This window comes from Squalius cephalus, assembly GCF_949319135.1.
Source record: "Squalius cephalus genome assembly, chromosome: 17".
Classification (NCBI taxonomy): Eukaryota; Metazoa; Chordata; class Actinopteri; order Cypriniformes; family Leuciscidae; genus Squalius; species Squalius cephalus.
Genome location: NC_137138.1, coordinates 15,667,392 through 15,686,847, shown reverse-complemented (window position 1 = coordinate 15,686,847; position 19,456 = coordinate 15,667,392). Strand labels below are relative to the sequence as shown.

Genomic DNA, 19,456 nt, shown 5'->3' with positions numbered 1-19,456 from the left:
AGAGTAAGTACAATAAGCTCCAATTGGCTGTTTGGGAAAATAGGCGGGGCCTTAAGTTGACCGAGCGTATTTATGATTTCTCTCCTTCATGGAAAGATGATGATCCTGTGGTTGTTGGGTTTTATCTGATTATTCGTCAACTTTGGACATGTCGGATCAGGTATATTCAGGTACTTAACAGACGCTTGGTTTTATTATTTTACTTGTAAACACGTGGCGTTGTGTTTGTGTAGCGTAGCTAATAGCATGGCTAATTCTGAAGAAGGTAGTGAGACTGTTTGCGCTATCAAGCTACAAAGCTTCTAGAAAGACTAAAATGCAAACGAATTCATTTTTTCTTCTATGAATGAGTTCACCCTATTTTGATTTCGGTGGTCAAGAAATAGTTTGGTCTATTCAAAATCTGTCTAAAATGCCTCACAGGTCGCCACGTGCTCTGAGTAGTGCCGCATTACAACCATCACAGCTTCAGATGTTCCGCATTTGTGGCCGAAGTGCTAGTCTGCATATGTAAACAACAGAGCTATTCAGTCAAACTTTAGCCCATTTTATTATAATCTTTTTCGGCTTATGCTGATGTTTTGATTGGGTCTTTATGTAAAATTAATTAAAAGTGAATTGTAATTGCTACATGTTAATCTTTAGTATTTTCAATAATGTATATATTTTGTTAAGAGGCTGGATTTTATAGTATATTGTACACTTTTATTTAATTACTTCACGTTGGCGAGTATTAAAAAGGTTAATTTCTTTTAAATTTGTTTTATGACCTGTAAGTTAAACAAGGAAAGCTTCTTTTTATTAAAGAGGCCTACTTGAGGTCAGCATTATTGGATATAAATTCCTGAAGAGATTAAGATTATTTTCTCAACTAATAACTAGATGTTACCCAACATCAAAGCCTGTGACTAACATTAAAGTTCTTCATACACTTTCTCTGAATTTTCTAGGTGTCTATGTGAAAAATATGGATCGTGAAGCGGGGGAGGACTCGTTTACATATGGAAGCTTGGGAACTCTCAGCCGCTGGAGGAAATTCCTTTGTGGTCCACGCAATCTCACGCTCAAAGATGTGTTTACATGGTATGAGTTCTCTTTTATGGTTTGAAAATGTTTTTAATTGGCAGTCGTCTGCATATTCATGGTAATTCTTTCATAGTAACTTGAGAATTGTGTTTACAGGCAGCTCTTCAAAACTATTGTTATGGGTCAGGCCCTGTCCATGCTGATATGTGGGACGGCAGTTACATGTCAGTATCTGGCAGATGCTGGGGTAGAGACGCCAATGCTGCAAAGCTTTCTCAATTACGCCTTGCTGTTGCTCACCTATACTTTAGTCTTAGCCTTCAGGAGAGGTACGCTGCAGCACACCTTCCCTGCATCGAATCACTCACTCACTGCTTTTGTCAGATGTTTAGAAGGGCAGAATAATGTTACCATAACCATATTTACCATAGCATTGCTCCGGATTTTAAATAAACGTATTTAAGGAGTCATGCTGTATGGCCGATCTTGTGGATTAATGCTGCCTTCACGTGCTATCGAATATATCGTAAATACAAGTTTCCTAGTTAAAAATTGGACATGAACACTCTCGATGGGACGCTAATTATCACTTTGGCTGTAACTCTTTCCATTGATGGGAATTTCCAGCTTTCTGTGTTTTAACTGGGGGGTGCTATGACACATCTTCTGAAAGAGTACAGAATTTCCAGATCAAAACACAGGCGAAGAAGCATAAACAAACGATAGCATATGTAAAATAACACGCTCATCAACATTAAACGGCATATAAATCAAAACTGCCTAATGTTACTGAATGAAATGTCGACTAGGGATGCAACGATACCATTTTTTCAGAACCGATCCGATCCGATACCAAAAATTCTGAGTATCGGCCGATACCGATCCATACCGATACCAGCGCAGTTTTTTTTTAATCAAGTAGAATTTCTATAACTCTGTGTTGAACTGATAATAAGAACTGAAAAAAAGAAAAAACAACAACAACAAAAAATATATGAATAAATGCTATTATAAACTAGATTAGTGGATAATTTAGTAGTAAAATTTAGGCTAGAAAAATCATGAGTGCACAATAATTGTATAAAATCTGAACATTTTGTGAAAAAAAAAATGTTTAATGGGGAACAAATTAGAGACAATAAGTGTAACACTAAATCTGGTAAAACTTAGCAATTAATAGCAATATAGCAAAAATAGCAATTATTTTATATCCTACTATAAAATTGAGACATTGTTTAAATGTATAGCACAGCTGTTTAATGAGGTAACAACATAATAGATAGGACAGGACAAGAACGGCTATTAATAATCTTTCATTGCGTCACTGTATTATGATATGAAAGGCTCCAATACAGTGCGGCACAAAGCGCTTATGCGCATCCCGAGCGCAGAATGATGCGCTTGAAGCAACATGAGTCACAGCGCGCAGCGCGTCGAGTCCGCATTGAAAAGTTTAAAGCACAAAGAAAATACATATTGATGCGTAGTGTATTATACAGTATCTATCTATGCAACATTTTCTTTTAACAGTTTTAAATTTCAGTTACTGTGCGCGTGAAGAACAAATAGTGCTCTGACTTTACTGCAGTGTTGTGATCTAACAGACACCCGGTAGAAAGTAACATGATTAAGGTACAGCAATAAAGTCCAGCAAGATAAAGTTGTTTTATGCGAAACCATAGACCTTTATCTACAGATCAAGTATAATAATAGTAACATTGAATCATCTTGGAGAGAGTTTCATCGTGTTAACTGTCGTAACCGAACGCGACGCGCTGTTTGATGCTGAATGAAGAATGATTGACAGCCGCAGCTGAGGGAAACGTTTAGCTGCTACGTGATCTTGAATTGAACGACTTAAATATTAATTTTTATCTCACATTATACTATATAATGGCTTCAGAACACTTATAATATTGTGCACGAAAACGTATGGTGCTTTATAATGTTTGTGTGCCTTTTGTGGGGCTTAACAATAACACAGAATAGTATACGCACAATATCGGATTTGGATCGGCCTTGTCTGACCGATACCCGATCCGCCAAAAATGGCAGTATCGGAGCCGATACCGATACTGAGTATCGGATCGGTGCATCCCTAATGTCGACCCAGGACGAGCTATAGGACTGTGCAAGCATTACGTGTGTTGATGGACTCGATCGACTCCATCTATGTTTTGATCATCGTGCTGAATCCGATCCAGATGTAGTCTTTGAGCAAAAAGTTGAGAAAATCATGTTTTTGTCAATGTTGCTTTTTTTGGAAACTTACCCACACTAAAGTGTTGCTAAAAAAAATGCATGAAGATAGAATAAAAGGGTTTTTTTGTTTAAAAACAGAGAGACTTTATTGCATGTTCAGATATTGCTACAACAAAATATTTTTGGGGCCATGAAAATTGTGAAAATGACAAAAAATGCCTGAGGTGGCTGGCAACTTAAAAAAAAAAAAAAAAAAATCTGGCAGGGAAAGGGTTAATACAATTTTTCCAATAAATGTGAAAGAATAAACCCGGTGTCCTCTATGACTCCTGTTCTTTTTAACAACAAAGCTCTTGAATGTGACAAGTTCGTAATCATAACTTCAGATGTAGGACGTTTCTGATAGCACGTGAAGGCAGCGTAAAAGTCTTTAAATTATTTATTGAGTCTTCTCAACATCCAAAGTTAAAATGTACTACTCATAAAAACCTCATGTAGTTTTCCCCCAGCAATGCAAGTTAGTACAGAAGATATGCTATAAATATTCTTCAGTTCACAGCTTGGATTAATCCTTTTTTCCTCCATAATTTAGGTGAAAGTAATATTGTTCAAATTCTAAAAACAAAGTGGTGGAAGTATTTTCTGATGGCTCTGACGGATGTGCAAGCCAACTACGCTGTTGTAAAGGCATACCAGTACACTACGCTTACAAGTATACAGGTAAGACTACATTCTTTGTACACACACACTTTCTTCTTTGGAGTGTTTGTCAAATATAATATATGTTATGTGTTGCAGCTGCTGGACTGTTTTGTTATCCCGGTTCTGATGGTGCTCTCGTGGATCTTCTTGAAGACTCGCTACAGACCTTTGCATTTTGTAGCTGTGGCCGTGTGCTTGTTTGGGGTCGGGGCGATGGTGGGTGCAGATCTGCTGGCGGGGAGAGACCAAGGCTCAAGTAAGTACTGTACTTTATACTGGGAGGGGGTGTAATCATCTTGACTATGCTTTATTACTACTGTTACAAAAGATAAGATTATATGAAATGAGGACAACTAACTGAAGAAGATGCATGAAGAATTTATCATAGACTGTAGTTTGTCTGTTGCTTGAAATCTTGCACCAAAATAGTTGATCTGTGTCTCTTTCTTGTGCTTTTTCTGTTTCTGTCACTGCAGGTAGTCATGTGTTGTTGGGGGATGGACTAGTGTTGATCAGTGCTGCTCTGTATGCAGTGTCTAACGTCTGTCAGGAATACACTGTGAAAAACCTGAGCAGGGTGGAGTTCCTGGGCATGATGGGGCTCTTTGGAACCCTCATCAGCGGCGTGCAGATGTAAGTTTTATGTCCACCACCTCATTTTCAAAGTGAATGGCCGCATCATGAGAAGTCCTCGCTTTTGAAAAAGAGAAGCAATATGTACACTACCGTGCAAAAGTTTGGGGTCAGTACGATTGACAGAAGGACATTTTATAATGTTATAAAAGATTTCTATCCCAAATAAATGCTGTTCTTATTAAAGTGACCCTATTACATTATTTTTAAGGTTCCTAATTTAGTTTTGAATCCAAGGTCAAAAATGTACATGCAACCAAGGTAAAAAAAATATCATAATATACATTGCACATTACCGAGTCTGAAAACGGTTTGTCCAAAGACTCCTTTCTGAGAGCCTACTCTGCTCTGATTGGTCAGATGGCCTAGCCTGTTGTGATTGGTCTACTGCTTACAGCATGTGCCAGAAACAAAACGCCTTTTACCAAATTTGAATTCAAGCTCCGGAGGCTTTCCTCTGCGCTTGATACACCGTGATATGAACGATGGCGTCGGTTTCTGGTATCAATTCCAGCGCAAGTCCTCATCATTGGATATGCAGCACTGAAAATGGCGTTTTCTCTGCATGTCTACAACACAAACCAAACTCTTCCAGTCAAAGTAGATGTTGTTTGCATGCAGCCAATGAAGACCATAGGCTGGCATTTTGCAAATGTTACATTTTAGAGTATATTAGTGTTTCCACAAGAATTTTAAGCTGCAGCAACTGTTGACGATAATTGAAAAGAAACATTGATAATAAGAAATGTTTCTTGAGGTCCAAATCAACATAGTAGAATTTTTTTTTTTTTTTTTTAAGGATCATGTGACACTGAAGACTGGAGTAATGATGCTGAAAATTCAGCTTTGCTATCTATTCTAATAGAAAAGTCATTTTAAAGTGTTTTTTTTTTTTTTTTTTCTCAAAAACATAAATCTTACTGACTCCAAACTTTGAAACATTATTGTAAATCATTAGCCCTAATTCTGTTTAGGTGAACTGTGCTTTTTATTTTAAAGGGCTATACTTGAATCCAAAGCTATACCTGTCATCAGCTGGAACTGGAGAATATGTGAGTAACTAAGTGTAAAATGTTACTTTTCTTTTTTTTTTTTGACATTGACTTGAAGATAATATTATCTATTATAACTAAATATTTGTATTCTGTAGGCCTGCTCTTTGTTGCGTATACTCTGTGCATGTATGGGCTGTACAGTTTCATGCCTGTCGTAGTGAAGATGACCAGCGCCACTGCTGTAAACCTCTCGCTGCTGACTGCTGACCTCTTCAGCCTCTTCTGTGGCATTTTCCTTTTTCACTACAAGGTGAGTAGAAAGAACACATTTTCTGAAAATCAATAAAAGTGCCAGAAAAACAAAAGAAAAAAAGATTAAAACATTTCCAATATCTTCGTCTCAGTCCTCATCCTGAAATAATTGGCCATGGGTGTTGACATTTTGAGTGTTTGCACCGATTCTTGATATTTCTGTGGATACTATTTTATGTTTTAAATCTTTTAATGAAGCAGTTTTAGCTTTTAGAGGTTGCTTGATCACACAGATTTTTTTCTTCTTCCTTCTTCACAGTTCACAGGCCTGTATATCGTGTCTTTTGTGGTGATCACACTTGGTTTCATCATGTTCAACGTCGTACCGACCTACACTGGCGATCAGTCGTATGCCACTAATGACGAGGTGTATTATCTTGCTTCATCTGCTGATGTCCAACAAGAGGGAGCCGTAGATCGGCTGCAGAAGGAAGGATCCGATCTGGATCGGACAGTGTCCAATCACAAAGCACATTACAATGGGCACTATTCCCTGACATAAAGCTCTACAGTGTATAGTAATGGATTTCACAGATTGTCTTTAGAAGAGTTTGTATTTTTTTGCCAAAGGCAGTGTTTAATTTGTTTTTTTATGGATTTTAAGTCCACTTCAGTGTGCCTTCAATCTGTATTTTTATATACTCCAATTTGCATATAAATGTTATTTAAATTTGCTGAGTTCACACATTCAAACAAGAAAAAAAAATTTTCAGAAAATAATGCACTAATATTTGTACAGTACTACCTTCCAGTATTATTACTTGTATTAACATTCTTTATCTTTGTATAATTCTTGATTTAATACTTTGTTTTTACTTGCTTTACGAAGTTATGAAACTGTAGATCGAAAAATAACTTTTCATATTCAACTTGTTAAATGTATTGTTAGTATTGAACATGTTTTTATGTATGTTTATATTTGATGTATTATGCACATTTGGAGTTATTATTTATGACCATTAAAGTGGTTTTATGTTTCATAGTTAATCAGTAATAGTGGTGTTTGTCAAATGTGCTTAGTTGGCTTTACATTATAAAGATTTTGGCTTATTAAACAGATGTTTTCAGACTCCTGGACGATTCACCAGACTCTCAGCCAACCGGCTGCCTTAGAAAGTTAGTAATAGTTATAAAATTGTATGAATATACAGTAAAAAAAAAAAGTAACACTTCACAATAAGGTCCCATTAGTTATTGTTAGTCAATGCATTAACATTAATTAGCACTTTGTTGGCTATTTATCTTTACTAATGTTAGTAAAAAAATTGTTGGTTCATGTTAAATAATGAACAGATACATTTTTTGTCTTAATTAATTAAATGCTTTATAGGTTTATTTTTCATTGTTTGTTCATGTTATGAATTCAATGCTGGAGCAGTGGTTCTCAACTTGTTTTTATTTATTTTTTGGACTGTTGTCTGAATATTTGAAAGCCCCCCTATATGAAAGCAGAAAGCTATATTGTTGGTAAGATATTATTGGTATTTCTACTGGGATTATGACAAAGATGCTTGTTTATAATCTTTTTATTAACAGAAACTGGGAGTATTGATATATTAATTTTATGATTCCAGAAGTTTCAAGAAATGTTAGAATAAAATGTTAATTTAAAGTTTGCTGAGGAATATCCCATACCCTGGTTCTAGAAGAGCAAGATCATACTATTCAATTCTAAATGATGGAACAACAGTTAATTAAATCTATAATAATTTCAAGTATTCTTCGATTTCAAGAGTTCGAGTGACAGCAAGGTCTGCTGGGTTCTTTCCGGCACAGCAGCGCTGCATTGCGATGCTCTGAAGAGCCCGCCCTCCCTCATTCACATGCTCATCATGGAGGAATAACAGGTACCTGCCTTGCAGAGAGAGAGGAGGACAGGCATATTCCCATTCCCAGCGACATCTTGAAACGTATGTTCCTGACATTTATTTATCTTTTATCACATACTCAGATCTATTATTTGATACTCAGTTTTCACACGACCATGTGTGGTGTAGAATAGAGAACAGAGCAGAATAACACCTAATGCAAAATTAAAGAGCTAGGCTCGACGGTAAATGAGTCCATTTGGTGTTATATAACCTGTGATATTTGACTTTATTATAAACGACTCATGTATGATGAAATAACGCATCAGACATTATGTGAAAGTGGATTATGTAGATCGTATGTTGGTTGTAGGAGCAGTTACCCACGGCAACGTCTTAATCCGCCTAACGCCACACTGACGACCTTAAGACATTATTGCTATTTGTATCCACGTTTAATGCAATACAACAATTAAATAAAGATACATTGTATTATTTATTTTGAATTGTGTTTCGTGCAGGCGGTCAGACCATCCGCGAATGTGAGTTATACAGTTGTAGCAAAGCAGACAATCACGATGAAGCATTTTCTAAGGTAAGTACGTCTTACTGCTTAATAGTGACAAGCTTATTATTGCTTTGAAGCTGAAATGTCATTGCTTTCATTTTCCATTTTAAAAAAAAATCACATTAAATTCACCGATACGTTTAATATTGTATGCATAGTTGTATGGCCCAATTGTGTCATGGATGTGGAAACAAAAAGAGAAATTAAATAATTAATTATTCTTATCAGATTATAAGAACACATTTATATTGCATGCACTGTTGCTTATGGCCCAATTATACCACAGATGTGGAAACATATATTTTATATTTATACATATTATATATATCATAAATATGCCACCTCCCCCATCACACACACACACACCAGTCAGAGGCCTTTTCATACTAACATTCTTTGTCAGCAATAGCTCTTAAAATGTAAATGACTGATAAATACCTTTTAATTAACCATCCCTTGGGGAGTTGTCCTCTGGCTTTCAGTTTTAAGTGCTTTCTTATCAGCCACTTCTCTTAATTATATTGTTTACAATAAATGATGTTGACAGGCATTAAACCCAGTAGAGGTTGCTCCTAGTGAATGTAGTTTTGTATTTCACCTAGACCTTCAGAGGTAGAGACCAGACTACTGCTTATTACCTTCAAGACACGTCACTCCTGTTCAACAGTTTTCACAATAACACCTTTTTTACAAAACGCAGGTTTGACTTGAATTCATTGCATGCCGATGGGGAGGCGAGTCTATCCTGTGAGCAGTAACTCTCAGCAACCGGACTCAAACAGGTTTATTCCTAGTCTAGTGTGTTTCTCTGTAGTGAAATAGATCGCAATTAGATTAGAATATAATACGAATGGATGAATTCAGCCATGCATTGATTCAAAAACATGAAATCCTTAGGTGAATACATACTGCTTGATACATGCAGGACATGAAACCTGTTTAAAGAATATTACTTTCACAATTATGTTTCACTTTCATCACACACATCTTTGCAGAACTGTGACCCATTTCATCATCATGGCCCACATCTCTCTCTCAAAACACAGATATACTTTTTACAAAGGGAATTAGGCCTATTAAAATAATGTGCATTTCTCTTTGGATAGCTCGAGGAGTGTTCATGGGAAACACTCGTCTGAAGGTTATGCAGTTCAGTTTTATTGTACTCAAATATAATGAGCTTTCACAATACCCCAGTGAGTACGCTTTATTCTGGGACAGAACACGCAAGTGTATTAGGCCTAACAGTTCTGGATTTGTGTCGCTTTATTCAGGCCTCTTTATTTCTTTGAATCTTCTAGGGTGCTGACCCAGTTGCTGGTGTTCCTTTACTGTAAGTGTTTGTGGCGGGGCCTGAAGTTTGTCATCAGGAAGGTGACAGGACGATGTGAGCTTCAACGCATCTGTTACAATAACAAACCTGGTGCTCGAAGGACGCTCAAGATCGGTAAATACTATCAGTACTATTTAGTGGTACATCTACAGTAAAATACACTATATCATTCTGTATTGGCCATCCTGGATGTATGTGGGGACATTTTTTATATTATTTTATGTTTCCTTTCATTTCACAGAATCCTCACTCAAATGCTCCAAACATGAGGTGAGTCATGAGGTTGTTGGTTTATGAAGTACAAATACTTTATATCTATTTTATTGTAGCATTTAATAATATTATAAAATGGAAGGTATTTTGTAATTTTATGTAATATAATAAGCAATGTTATTTTAGTATTATTTAAATAGAATTATTGAATTTATCAATATTTTTTATTTATTTTTATATTTTCAGTTTTAGGGATTTTAATGTGCTTTTGTCGTTTTTTTTAATTTATATTTCTGTTTTGCTTTAATTTATTTTTTATTTAAGTTTTACTTTTTTATTTTTTTTAGTACTTCAAAAGTTCTAATTTTCATTTAAGTTTTCATCTATTATTTATATTTATTTCAGCTTTATTTCAATTAACGTAAATTATTTTTATTACTTAGTTTAGTTAACAATATCAACACTGTTTATAAGCCCGTCTCAAACTACAAGGCTGCACAATTTTTAACGTATTATGCCATTTTTTGTGTATTAGCTAATAACTGAATAATCTTCCTTTCTATTACTCTACCTCCATAGCTTTTGCAGTCTGCCATCAGCGTTCACCCAGATTCTGTTGAGAAAACTATCGATGATATTATGTCCCTGAAAAAGATCAACCTCGACACTAACCCACAGTAAGGACTCCGTGATTTGCTGATAGTGTTCATCTACTAAGTTCTTACTTTTTGAACACACATACTGTATTTCTTGTCTTCTTCCAGGCTTGGCATCTCTCTCCAAGCTTGCCTCCTCCAGATTGCGGGTTACCGAAACCTAGTAGTGGAGGTGGAGAAGCTGCGTAGAGAGCCGTACGACTGTGAAAACCCAGCACATGAGGAGATGCTCATGAAGGTATTAGTGGTTGCAAGTCTTTTTTAATGACTGAGAAATATGTTATAGGCAATTATAATTCAGAATTTAACAGAACTTCAATAGCTACAAATTTAACATCTATAATGTAATAGTCTTTAATAGTGACATCTTTCTCAAACATATTTTTTCTCACCAGCTGTGGAAGGAACTCCGTCCTGATTCTCCTCTCTCTGGACGCATCTCCAAGCAATGGTGTGAGATTGGTTTCCAAGGAAACGACCCCAAGACTGATTTCAGGGGCATGGGTCTCTTGGGCTTGCACAACCTACTGTGAGTAGCCTGGTAGAATCTGCTGAGGTGAAATCAGCACAAAACATTAGATCTTTATACGTGCTTAAGTGAAATGTAGATCATACCAGATATTAACCCTGTTCCAAAACATAGTGAGCCTTACTGTCTACTTACTAAATAGGCAGCTACCTTTTAAAGAAGCATCCTAACCATCATGTAACCTCATAAAAGACCAATTTGGAATGCATAGGCATTCACAACTAAAATAGCAATAGATTTTGCCGTTAGCATTGCTAAGCTAACACCATACTCTAATAAACATTAAATACATAACATACATTGAGTAAAATAAGTTTTTGAATGACACTGAACTAATTTTGACATTAGCATGTTGCTAAGCTAACAACACAATACTCGAATAAGCATTAAATGCACAACATACATTGAGTAAAATAAGTTTTTGAATGACACTGAACTAATTTTTATCAGTTTGCAATAAATTTTGACGTCATGTTGCTTAGCTAACAACACGATATACTGTAATAAACATTAAATACATAACATACATTGAGTAAAAATACTTTTTTGAATGACACTGAACTAGTTTTATCATAGCAATAGATTTTGCGATTAGCATGTTGCTAAGCTAACAACACCATACTCTAATAAACATTATATGCAGAACATACATTGAGTAAAATACGTTTTTGAATGACACTGAACTAGTTTTTTTCAGCTAGCAATAGATTTTGATGCTAACAGGTTGCTAAGCTAAAAAAAAATATTCAAAACATATTTTTTGAACTACACTCAACTAGTTTTTCTCACTACTTTGTATTATAGAATTAAATAATTTTACATTATTGCATTTGCTATCTTAGATTTTTTTCACTGATCTTTTTGCAAAGCATTTTCTCAAAACAACAAGGTATCTTAGTGAGTATCTTAGCATAATTAAGTTTCCTAGCTTATAGAACACTATATAGGTAGCTCACTTGGTTTTCGAACAGAACAATTCAATGGCTGATTTTCCCTCTTTTATTCGCAGATATTTTGCAGAGCATGATAAAGCCACCGCTCTCCAAGTTCTCCATGACTCCTTGCAGCCCAAACACAGGTCAGATCCCTCAGATAGTCCTCTTGAGTGGTTCCTATGTACACTCTACTGTATATACTTAGTTATGGTACATTGTTATATCCAAAAAAGCACCCTAAATCTGATTGATGGGCTTTAAGACACATTTAAGCTTTAAATGCACATGAGCAAACACACAACATCAGGATCTTGCCACAGGATGTCAGTTAGGGTGTAGTTCCTCAGAAGCCTCTTATCAGTGTATTGCTTTTTACTGTGTGTGCATACCGTGTTTATGTTAACAGGTGATTTTTTCATGCTGTGTAATCAATCAAACCTTCAGCATGCTCCTTCACCATCATGCACATCATGCACCCACACATTCCTTTTTTTCTGTTCCTGCTTCTTTTTTTATTCCCATCACTGTCATACGCAGGAACCTTTCCAAAGAGGAAGCCAGGTACTCCATTTTTTTCTCTCTCAGTAAGAAATTCATTTGATTATTTTGCCTCATACTAATGGCTGTATTTTGTTGTTGTTTTAATCTCGAAACGCCTTACCTCACCTCACTCTAAACACAAGGCATTATGCTTCATTGTAACGTTGGTTAGTAGCTGTGAATGCTTTCTCTTTTCTCCATTCTCACATGTGTAATTGTCGTTGTTGACGTAGTTGACTGCATTATATTAGCTGTTTAAAGACTATTAGCACAGGATTGAGTGGACACTAATATTTTGGTTCTTCACACAGCAAGATGAGCAAAGCTGAGTGGGACAAGAACAAATTTGACAAAGCGATTGGGTGAGTTCAGAATATTGCAGACTATTTCACACAAATGTAAGGTACTAGAACATAAACTTTGTGCTTTGTGTTTTCACTTGGGTCAGTAAGCAACCAAATTACCTTTGCAACCTCACAGCAACATCCTAAAAAGCTCTCTGAACACCTTTGCAACCACATAGCAACACCCGGGAAAGCATCCACAACACTAGAAAAATAAAAACAAATAAATATTTTGTTATATTTTGAGAGTTAGAGTGGTGCTGTCTAACATGAACACCAGTTCTTACATCTGTGAATGTTAAAAATAATTCTGCTGTGTGTGCAGTAGTTATTAGTAGTTGAGTCCCTGAACCCTGCTTGTGTGGCAGCACTGATGCTTTGTTTGAGGATTTCAGGATGCATTAGCTCTGATGTGTAGCATGGAGCCTGTTAAATCACTGTGCAACAGAAACATGAAATCACACAGGCAAACACTGGCAGCGTCTTAACATTTTATAATGTCTGTTTACACTAAACAAGGATTTCTTTTACATTGTGTTTTGTGCTGACCCAAATCTTTTGTGGTGCAGATACTCCTTTGCCATAGTTGGCATTAACATCACAGACCTGGCATATTCCCTGCTGGTGAGCGGGGCTCTGAAGACTCATCTGTACAATGTGGCACCAGAGATGCCAAGTCTAGTGAACTTCCAACAGACCTTCTGTGAGTGTTATCATAATGTTTCCATTGTTCTCGTTGTGAAAACAACTCTTGAAGTAAAATTAAATATACATTTTAAATTATATACATAATTTATGACCATTCAATTATACAATTATTACATTTGATGTAAATTATCCAAGTAAAATTCTTAAAAATAACAAAATAATCATTTAGCATGATATAAATTATATATCATATATATTATTTATCATTCATTAAATTACATAAAATGAAATGCCCTAATAATAATGTAAATTAAAACATGATATATATATATATATATAAGCAGTCACATCAAAATCTGAAAACATAATGGCCTTCATTTATCAAAAGTGCGTACACCAAATTTCCAGCGTACACCTGGCGTACACCCAAAACCACAGTGACTTTGAGATTTATCAATATGGACGTTGGCGTACGGCACGCTCAAATCCTACGCCAGCTCAGGAGGTGGTGTACGCACGTTTTGAGTTCGTGCGGAAATGCGCAGAAAAACAATTCCTAACACCACAAAACGCACTGACAAACTAAAAGATATGATATATTATGACCCACTGTAAAAAAACAACAACATAGTAATTATAAACTTCAGTGTTTATTTTTGTGCAACATGGACTTAAATGTTTAATTTGTGTGACTTTACCAAAGCATTTGATTTGTAGGCATATGTATTCCTTCAGTTGCGAGCCTGTGCGCTTTACCTGACGTTTCAAGCCTTGTTTAATACTTTCGCCTGGCTCCGCAGCGCGAGTCTCCGCACAGACTGCGCGCGCATCTCCCCAAACGGACGAGGCGTTTATACTCGACGCGCTCGCCGTTGTACTATTCTTTAAAACGATGGTTAGGCCAGGGTTAGGCCCGGCAGGTGTGCACGGACTGGGTTCAGTAATGAAAGGCTTTCAATGACCAAAAAATAATTCAGACTGACAAAATAATAAAAATGACATTCTTCTTCTTTTAAATAATAATAATAATAATAATAATAATAATACAAATAATAATAATAACTACATTCTTCTTCTAAATAACAATAAGCGTCATTAATAATAAAAATCTAGAAATCAATTTTGTTTCTTTCCACTTCCCTGGTTTCTCTTTCTTTCTCAAAGAAGTTTCTCTTCTTTGCCGTCTTCTGTGTGTCCATGGCGTAAAATGAGGGCGTGGGGGGAGCGGAGATTTGAATATATAGGGGCGTGTTATTTTAATCACGCTCGTTTTCAGCCGCGGCATTTATCAAGCGCAGGTATTGCGTACACCTGGATTTCAAAGGTACGCACAGCTTCATAAATCAGGCGGTGAGAGGAGTGTAAGCATAATCTTACGCCAACATATACGCCCGTTTCTACGCAAGAATGATAAATGAGGGCCAATGACTCTTGGGGCCCTATCTTGCACCCAGCGCAATTGACTTTGTACACCGACGCATGTTTCATTCCTATTTTGCACCCGCGCAAAGCGCGCTTTTCCCTCCATAGAAGCACGTCGCTAAACTAGGGAATGAACTTGCGCTCCCTGGGCGGTTCAGCGCAAAAAAGGAGGCGTGTTCCGGCGCAAACAATCCCTGGTGCTATTTTACTGTTCCATAAAACAATTGTGCCACTGGCCAGAAAAAACCTAGTCTAAAGTCTTACCTAGTCTTATTATACGCCTGTTTAACCGAAGCTAATTTGGGTGTGTTTCTCCATCCCCAATGTCACTTCTCTCTCTTTTACGGCCGTGACAAGAGCGTTGCTCTCCTCGGCTGTGAACCGCTCCTGGCGCGCGCCTGGCAAATACGCCTAGCAATACGCCAAGGAAAAAGCGCGTCTGCTCTTAAAGGGAATGTGAGATGATGCTCTGATTGGTTTATTTCACGTTACGCCCAAACCACACCTATGAATAATGAAGCTACTTCAGACCAACCCCTTTTAGATGTGCGCCGGGCGCAAGAGTCATTTATCCCGCCGGGAAAATAGCAACAGCGCCGAGACCCGCCCACAAAGTTACTTGCGCTTTGCGCTTTGACACTTGCGTTTCAGATCGTTAAAATAGGGCCCTAGGAGTTTTAGTGAGCGATCTGCTTGGTGAAATTAAAGGTACATCTTGTCTGTGACCAGAGTTTACTGAGCATGACTGATGATCCAAAAATAAGTTGACTATTAAAAAGAACAGCTGAACATCAGTTCACAAATAAAATTGTTACTGCCTTTAGTTATTATTTTGGAATAAATATAAAAATGCTTAACTTTCATACTTAGTTTGAATAAACAAATACATTGTTACTATAAAAATTCAAAATAAAATTGTATTTGGTTTCTTTTATTTTTTTCTTTTATTTTTTTTTGACAACATTAAGTGTAGGTATAACTGGGACATGAATTTACATTCGATTTATATAAAAAAAACCTGTATATTTATCATTTCTTGTGTTTCTTAGGTTATCTGATGCAGGAGTTCCACAAGTTCTGGATCGAGGAGGACCCGTGCGACATCATGGAGTTCAATCGCGTGCGCACCAAGTTCTACAAGCGCGTCCTGAAGCAGCTGAAGAACCCTGACATGGCACTGTGTCCTCACTTCACGGCCTCAGACCTTCACCTGGTCAACCTGTAGCTTCTCATTCATCTCAACTCTTGTGACACTTCACCTTCTCATCCTTAAAGCCCATGTCTCATTACTGCCAACTGCTTAGCCGGTCTTCTTCTCACACATTCTCTCACCAATGTCTCCTTCAGCCCATCTAACCAGAAGCAACTGAAGATCACCAGCACTGCTGAAGACCATGTTGATTGTATGTGCGCATGGCAACAGTGCACCTCCTTAGCTTTCACAATGATTGTGATATTTACAACTACTGTATGCTGAAGTCTTGATCAGCATCTGAATGTGGGTCGGAGGGAGATCTCTCCCGATTGGACAGGGCTCCCTATCCACCAGTAGGTCGAGCTGTTGGTACATAATAGGTAAGACAGTGAGCTTCAGGCATGCGAGAGTTTCTACCCACATCCACCGCAGAAGGCTGCACTGATACCAGGCACACTTAGAAACAGGTGGCCCTTGTTTGTATACAGTATCATATACTTTTTCAGCTGTTATATGACGGATAATCTTTCTTTACTTATTGTGAATCTGTTAAAGGAATATTCAAGGTTCAGTACAAATTCAGCTCAATTAACAGCACTTATGGTACAATGTTGATTACCACAAAATAATATTAACTTGTCTCTGCTTTTCTTTAAAAAAGCTAAATCTGGTTTACAGTAAGACACGTAGACACTTTTCAGAAAGTTCACACAGTTTTTGCTGTTAAATACGCAAAACACAGGTCAGTGGAACGGAAAAAAGTGCAAGGTTTTAGAATGCTGCGTCAGACGCGAGCACAATCGTTAAAGATGTCCGTCTAGCATGTGTTTGAAAAACAATGGAAAAGCGCGTTCTGTGTGAACGGCCTCTTACAATGGAAGTGAATGGGGCCAATTTGTAAACAATAAAATACTCAGTATTCAGTTTCAATAGTGTAGCCACAAGATGTAAACAATATACACGTTAACATGATTTTAGTGTGAAAAAAACACTTACTAGTCTTTTCTGTGTAAAGTTATTTCCAGTTTTATAACATGACAACCCTAAAACAACTGTTAATGCAATGATTTAAATGCATTAAAACGCAGAAAATACATTTTAATAGAAGAACAGATGCTTTTATAATATTGTTAGCTTACATTTTTTTAAAGAAAAGAAAACAGGGAAGAGTCAACATTATTTTTTGTGGTAATCAATAGATGCTATCAGTTAACTAACTTGCATTGATCCTGGAATAATCCATTAAATGGAAATGATTTCTGCTTGCTGCATTAACAGATAATCATAAGTTCATAACCTTTATCATCATGTCATATTCTGAATTCTTCTATCAAATACTTACATAGCCTACTATATGTTGCCAAGAAGCGGAGCTTAAAATCGAATATTTACTTGCCAAATATGGTAGGATAATGTGTGTTTTGTGAATGTTATCATGCAGAGCACATGATTGTTTTACAAATGTATTAGTGTTGATGTAAAAAATGTGGAATGTTCCATTTTTCTGTTCTAGCACCAAAGCAATAAGTGACGTTTTGAACAGTTAGTAGAACAGTCTTGTTTTCTTTTGCACAAGTGGTGCCTCTATTGTGTTACCAAGACACTCAATAGAATAATTCATGTACAATTCTAAAGTTTAGCCCTGAGTGTGAGTATTCCAGGCTTTTTTTTGTCCTCTTTGCATTTCTTTAACTTTTTACAGTTGTGTCACATCACAAATGCATGATTCTCTTTTAAGTTTGTCCATTCACACGATGGACGGTCACAGGGTTTACATGATGATTTAGTTTTTGCCTGCAAAATAATCGTGTTATCAGAATGTCACTTAATTTTAATGTCGTTGCGATGAATGTCTATGCTACTGGCAGTGTTAAGCAGCTTCTTTTTAATAGCTATTGGTTGAATTGTGTTTCCACTTGATTTTTAATGTGTACAGAGTGTCATATATTTCCCATTGCAGCACTTTTACAGATAAAGCACTTGCTGTACATAAAGCGTTCGAGGTGAAAAACATTGAAACATTATTAAAGCTCTTCATTATGCATGGCTGAATATTTATGTATCTGTTCAGTTTTTGTGTTTTCTTTCACATGCAAAAAAACCCCAACATAACAAAAACAGTAAAGGATTCTTTCGAATGAAAGGCTGCAACAAATTTTACATTTGGTTTATACATGCTACGAAATGGAAAGTAATTAACATCATTTTAAAATTGAAATGGATTCTTTGACTTCTAGGAACACTTTAAAACTGATACTTAATCCCATATTTGTACAGCTTGTTCAGAGTTATTTACCTATGTTTGAGTTCCATCATCTTTTTCCATTCCCTCACATAATAAAAAGCAGTATAAATAATCAGTGTTGTTACTGTTAACTAAAACAATTCAAAATCATTTTCAGTAACTGAAATAAAGTTGAAATAAATGATTAATATTAAATGAAAAACTTACACTTTAAAAACTTGAACTGAAATAATTTTAATTTGAAGTACGAAAATTACTAAAACAAATCAAAATAAAGCTATATAGAAATACAATAAAATAAATAAATAAAAATGGCAAAAGCGCATAACAGAAAAACTAAAATAGAAAATAAAGAAAAAATTGTAAAATGAAAACTAAAATATATACAGTATATATAATGTTCACAGTATGCGCTTTATCCGTACTGACAGAATAACCAGATGACCTAGTACATATTTTGCATTAAATGCAAAATAACCATACTTTTTATCCAAAATGACAAAATTATAAAATATAAATGAATAAAATATAAACATTAAATGAAAAACTAAAACAGAAATAGATTAAAGTTATAGGCCTGTAGAATTATTAAAATCAATATAATAATAGTAATAAACATGACAAAACCCCATTACAAAAGATAAAAAGACGTGTTATTCTGTTTTGAATCGCAAGGGGGCAATAACGTTCAAGATATTCCGAGCATATTCACTGTCAGGACTGTCGTTCATCCTCAGAAAGGTTTTATGTTTGTGTGGAGAAAACAGCCATGGTTGAGATGCGGTTATAGCATGAATGATGTTGTGCTTCAAACAAGAAAGTCAAAATAAAGAGTAGACCTACCCATGATATGTGTAGGCTAACATTTATTATTTATAAGGCATCCCCGCGAAACTGTAACACCATTTATAAATTCAGCAGAAAATAAAATAAATTAATACAGGTTTGGAAAAACTTGAGGGTGACTAAATTATGACAGAATTTTTAATTTTGGGTGAACTATCCCTTTAAACCAGGTTTAAGATGTTTTTCAGTAGAAAACATATTTTGATATATTTGAAGATGCAAACTTGCGAAGCAAAAGTGCCTCTTACCTGAGACTAATGCCTGTGTGAAGACAAAAGGTGTTCAGTCTTCTCATAAACACAGG

General features: G+C 36.0%; 2 protein-coding genes across 3 annotated transcripts; both read left to right on the top strand.

Annotated features, from left to right (window-relative positions):
- Positions 1-33: 33 nt before the first annotated feature.
- slc35f2 (solute carrier family 35 member F2) lies at positions 34-7,204 on the top strand. The gene is made up of 9 exons (XM_079846803.1): positions 34-170; positions 951-1,083; positions 1,183-1,355; positions 3,821-3,948; positions 4,027-4,186; positions 4,407-4,563; positions 5,563-5,615; positions 5,714-5,868; positions 6,130-7,204. The coding sequence occupies exons 1-9, from the start codon at positions 149-151 to the stop codon at positions 6,370-6,372; spliced, it is 1,224 nt and encodes a 407-aa protein (XP_079702929.1). The 5' UTR covers positions 34-148; the 3' UTR covers positions 6,373-7,204.
- Positions 7,205-7,642: 438 nt separating this feature from the next.
- Positions 7,643-18,113, top strand: elmod1 (ELMO/CED-12 domain containing 1). Of its 2 annotated transcripts, XM_079846721.1 has the most exons (12): positions 7,643-7,780; positions 8,200-8,273; positions 9,548-9,693; positions 9,821-9,849; positions 10,372-10,469; positions 10,557-10,686; positions 10,844-10,977; positions 11,987-12,055; positions 12,450-12,473; positions 12,764-12,814; positions 13,366-13,499; positions 15,916-18,113. In XM_079846721.1, exons 2-12 carry the CDS (start codon positions 8,257-8,259, stop codon positions 16,089-16,091), a joined length of 1,008 nt encoding a protein of 335 aa, XP_079702847.1. In that variant the 5' UTR covers positions 7,643-7,780; positions 8,200-8,256; the 3' UTR covers positions 16,092-18,113. The 2 variants fall into 2 exon arrangements, with proteins under 2 accessions (XP_079702847.1, XP_079702848.1); XM_079846722.1 differs by lacking the exon at positions 12,450-12,473.
- Positions 18,114-19,456: the final 1,343 nt, after the last annotated feature.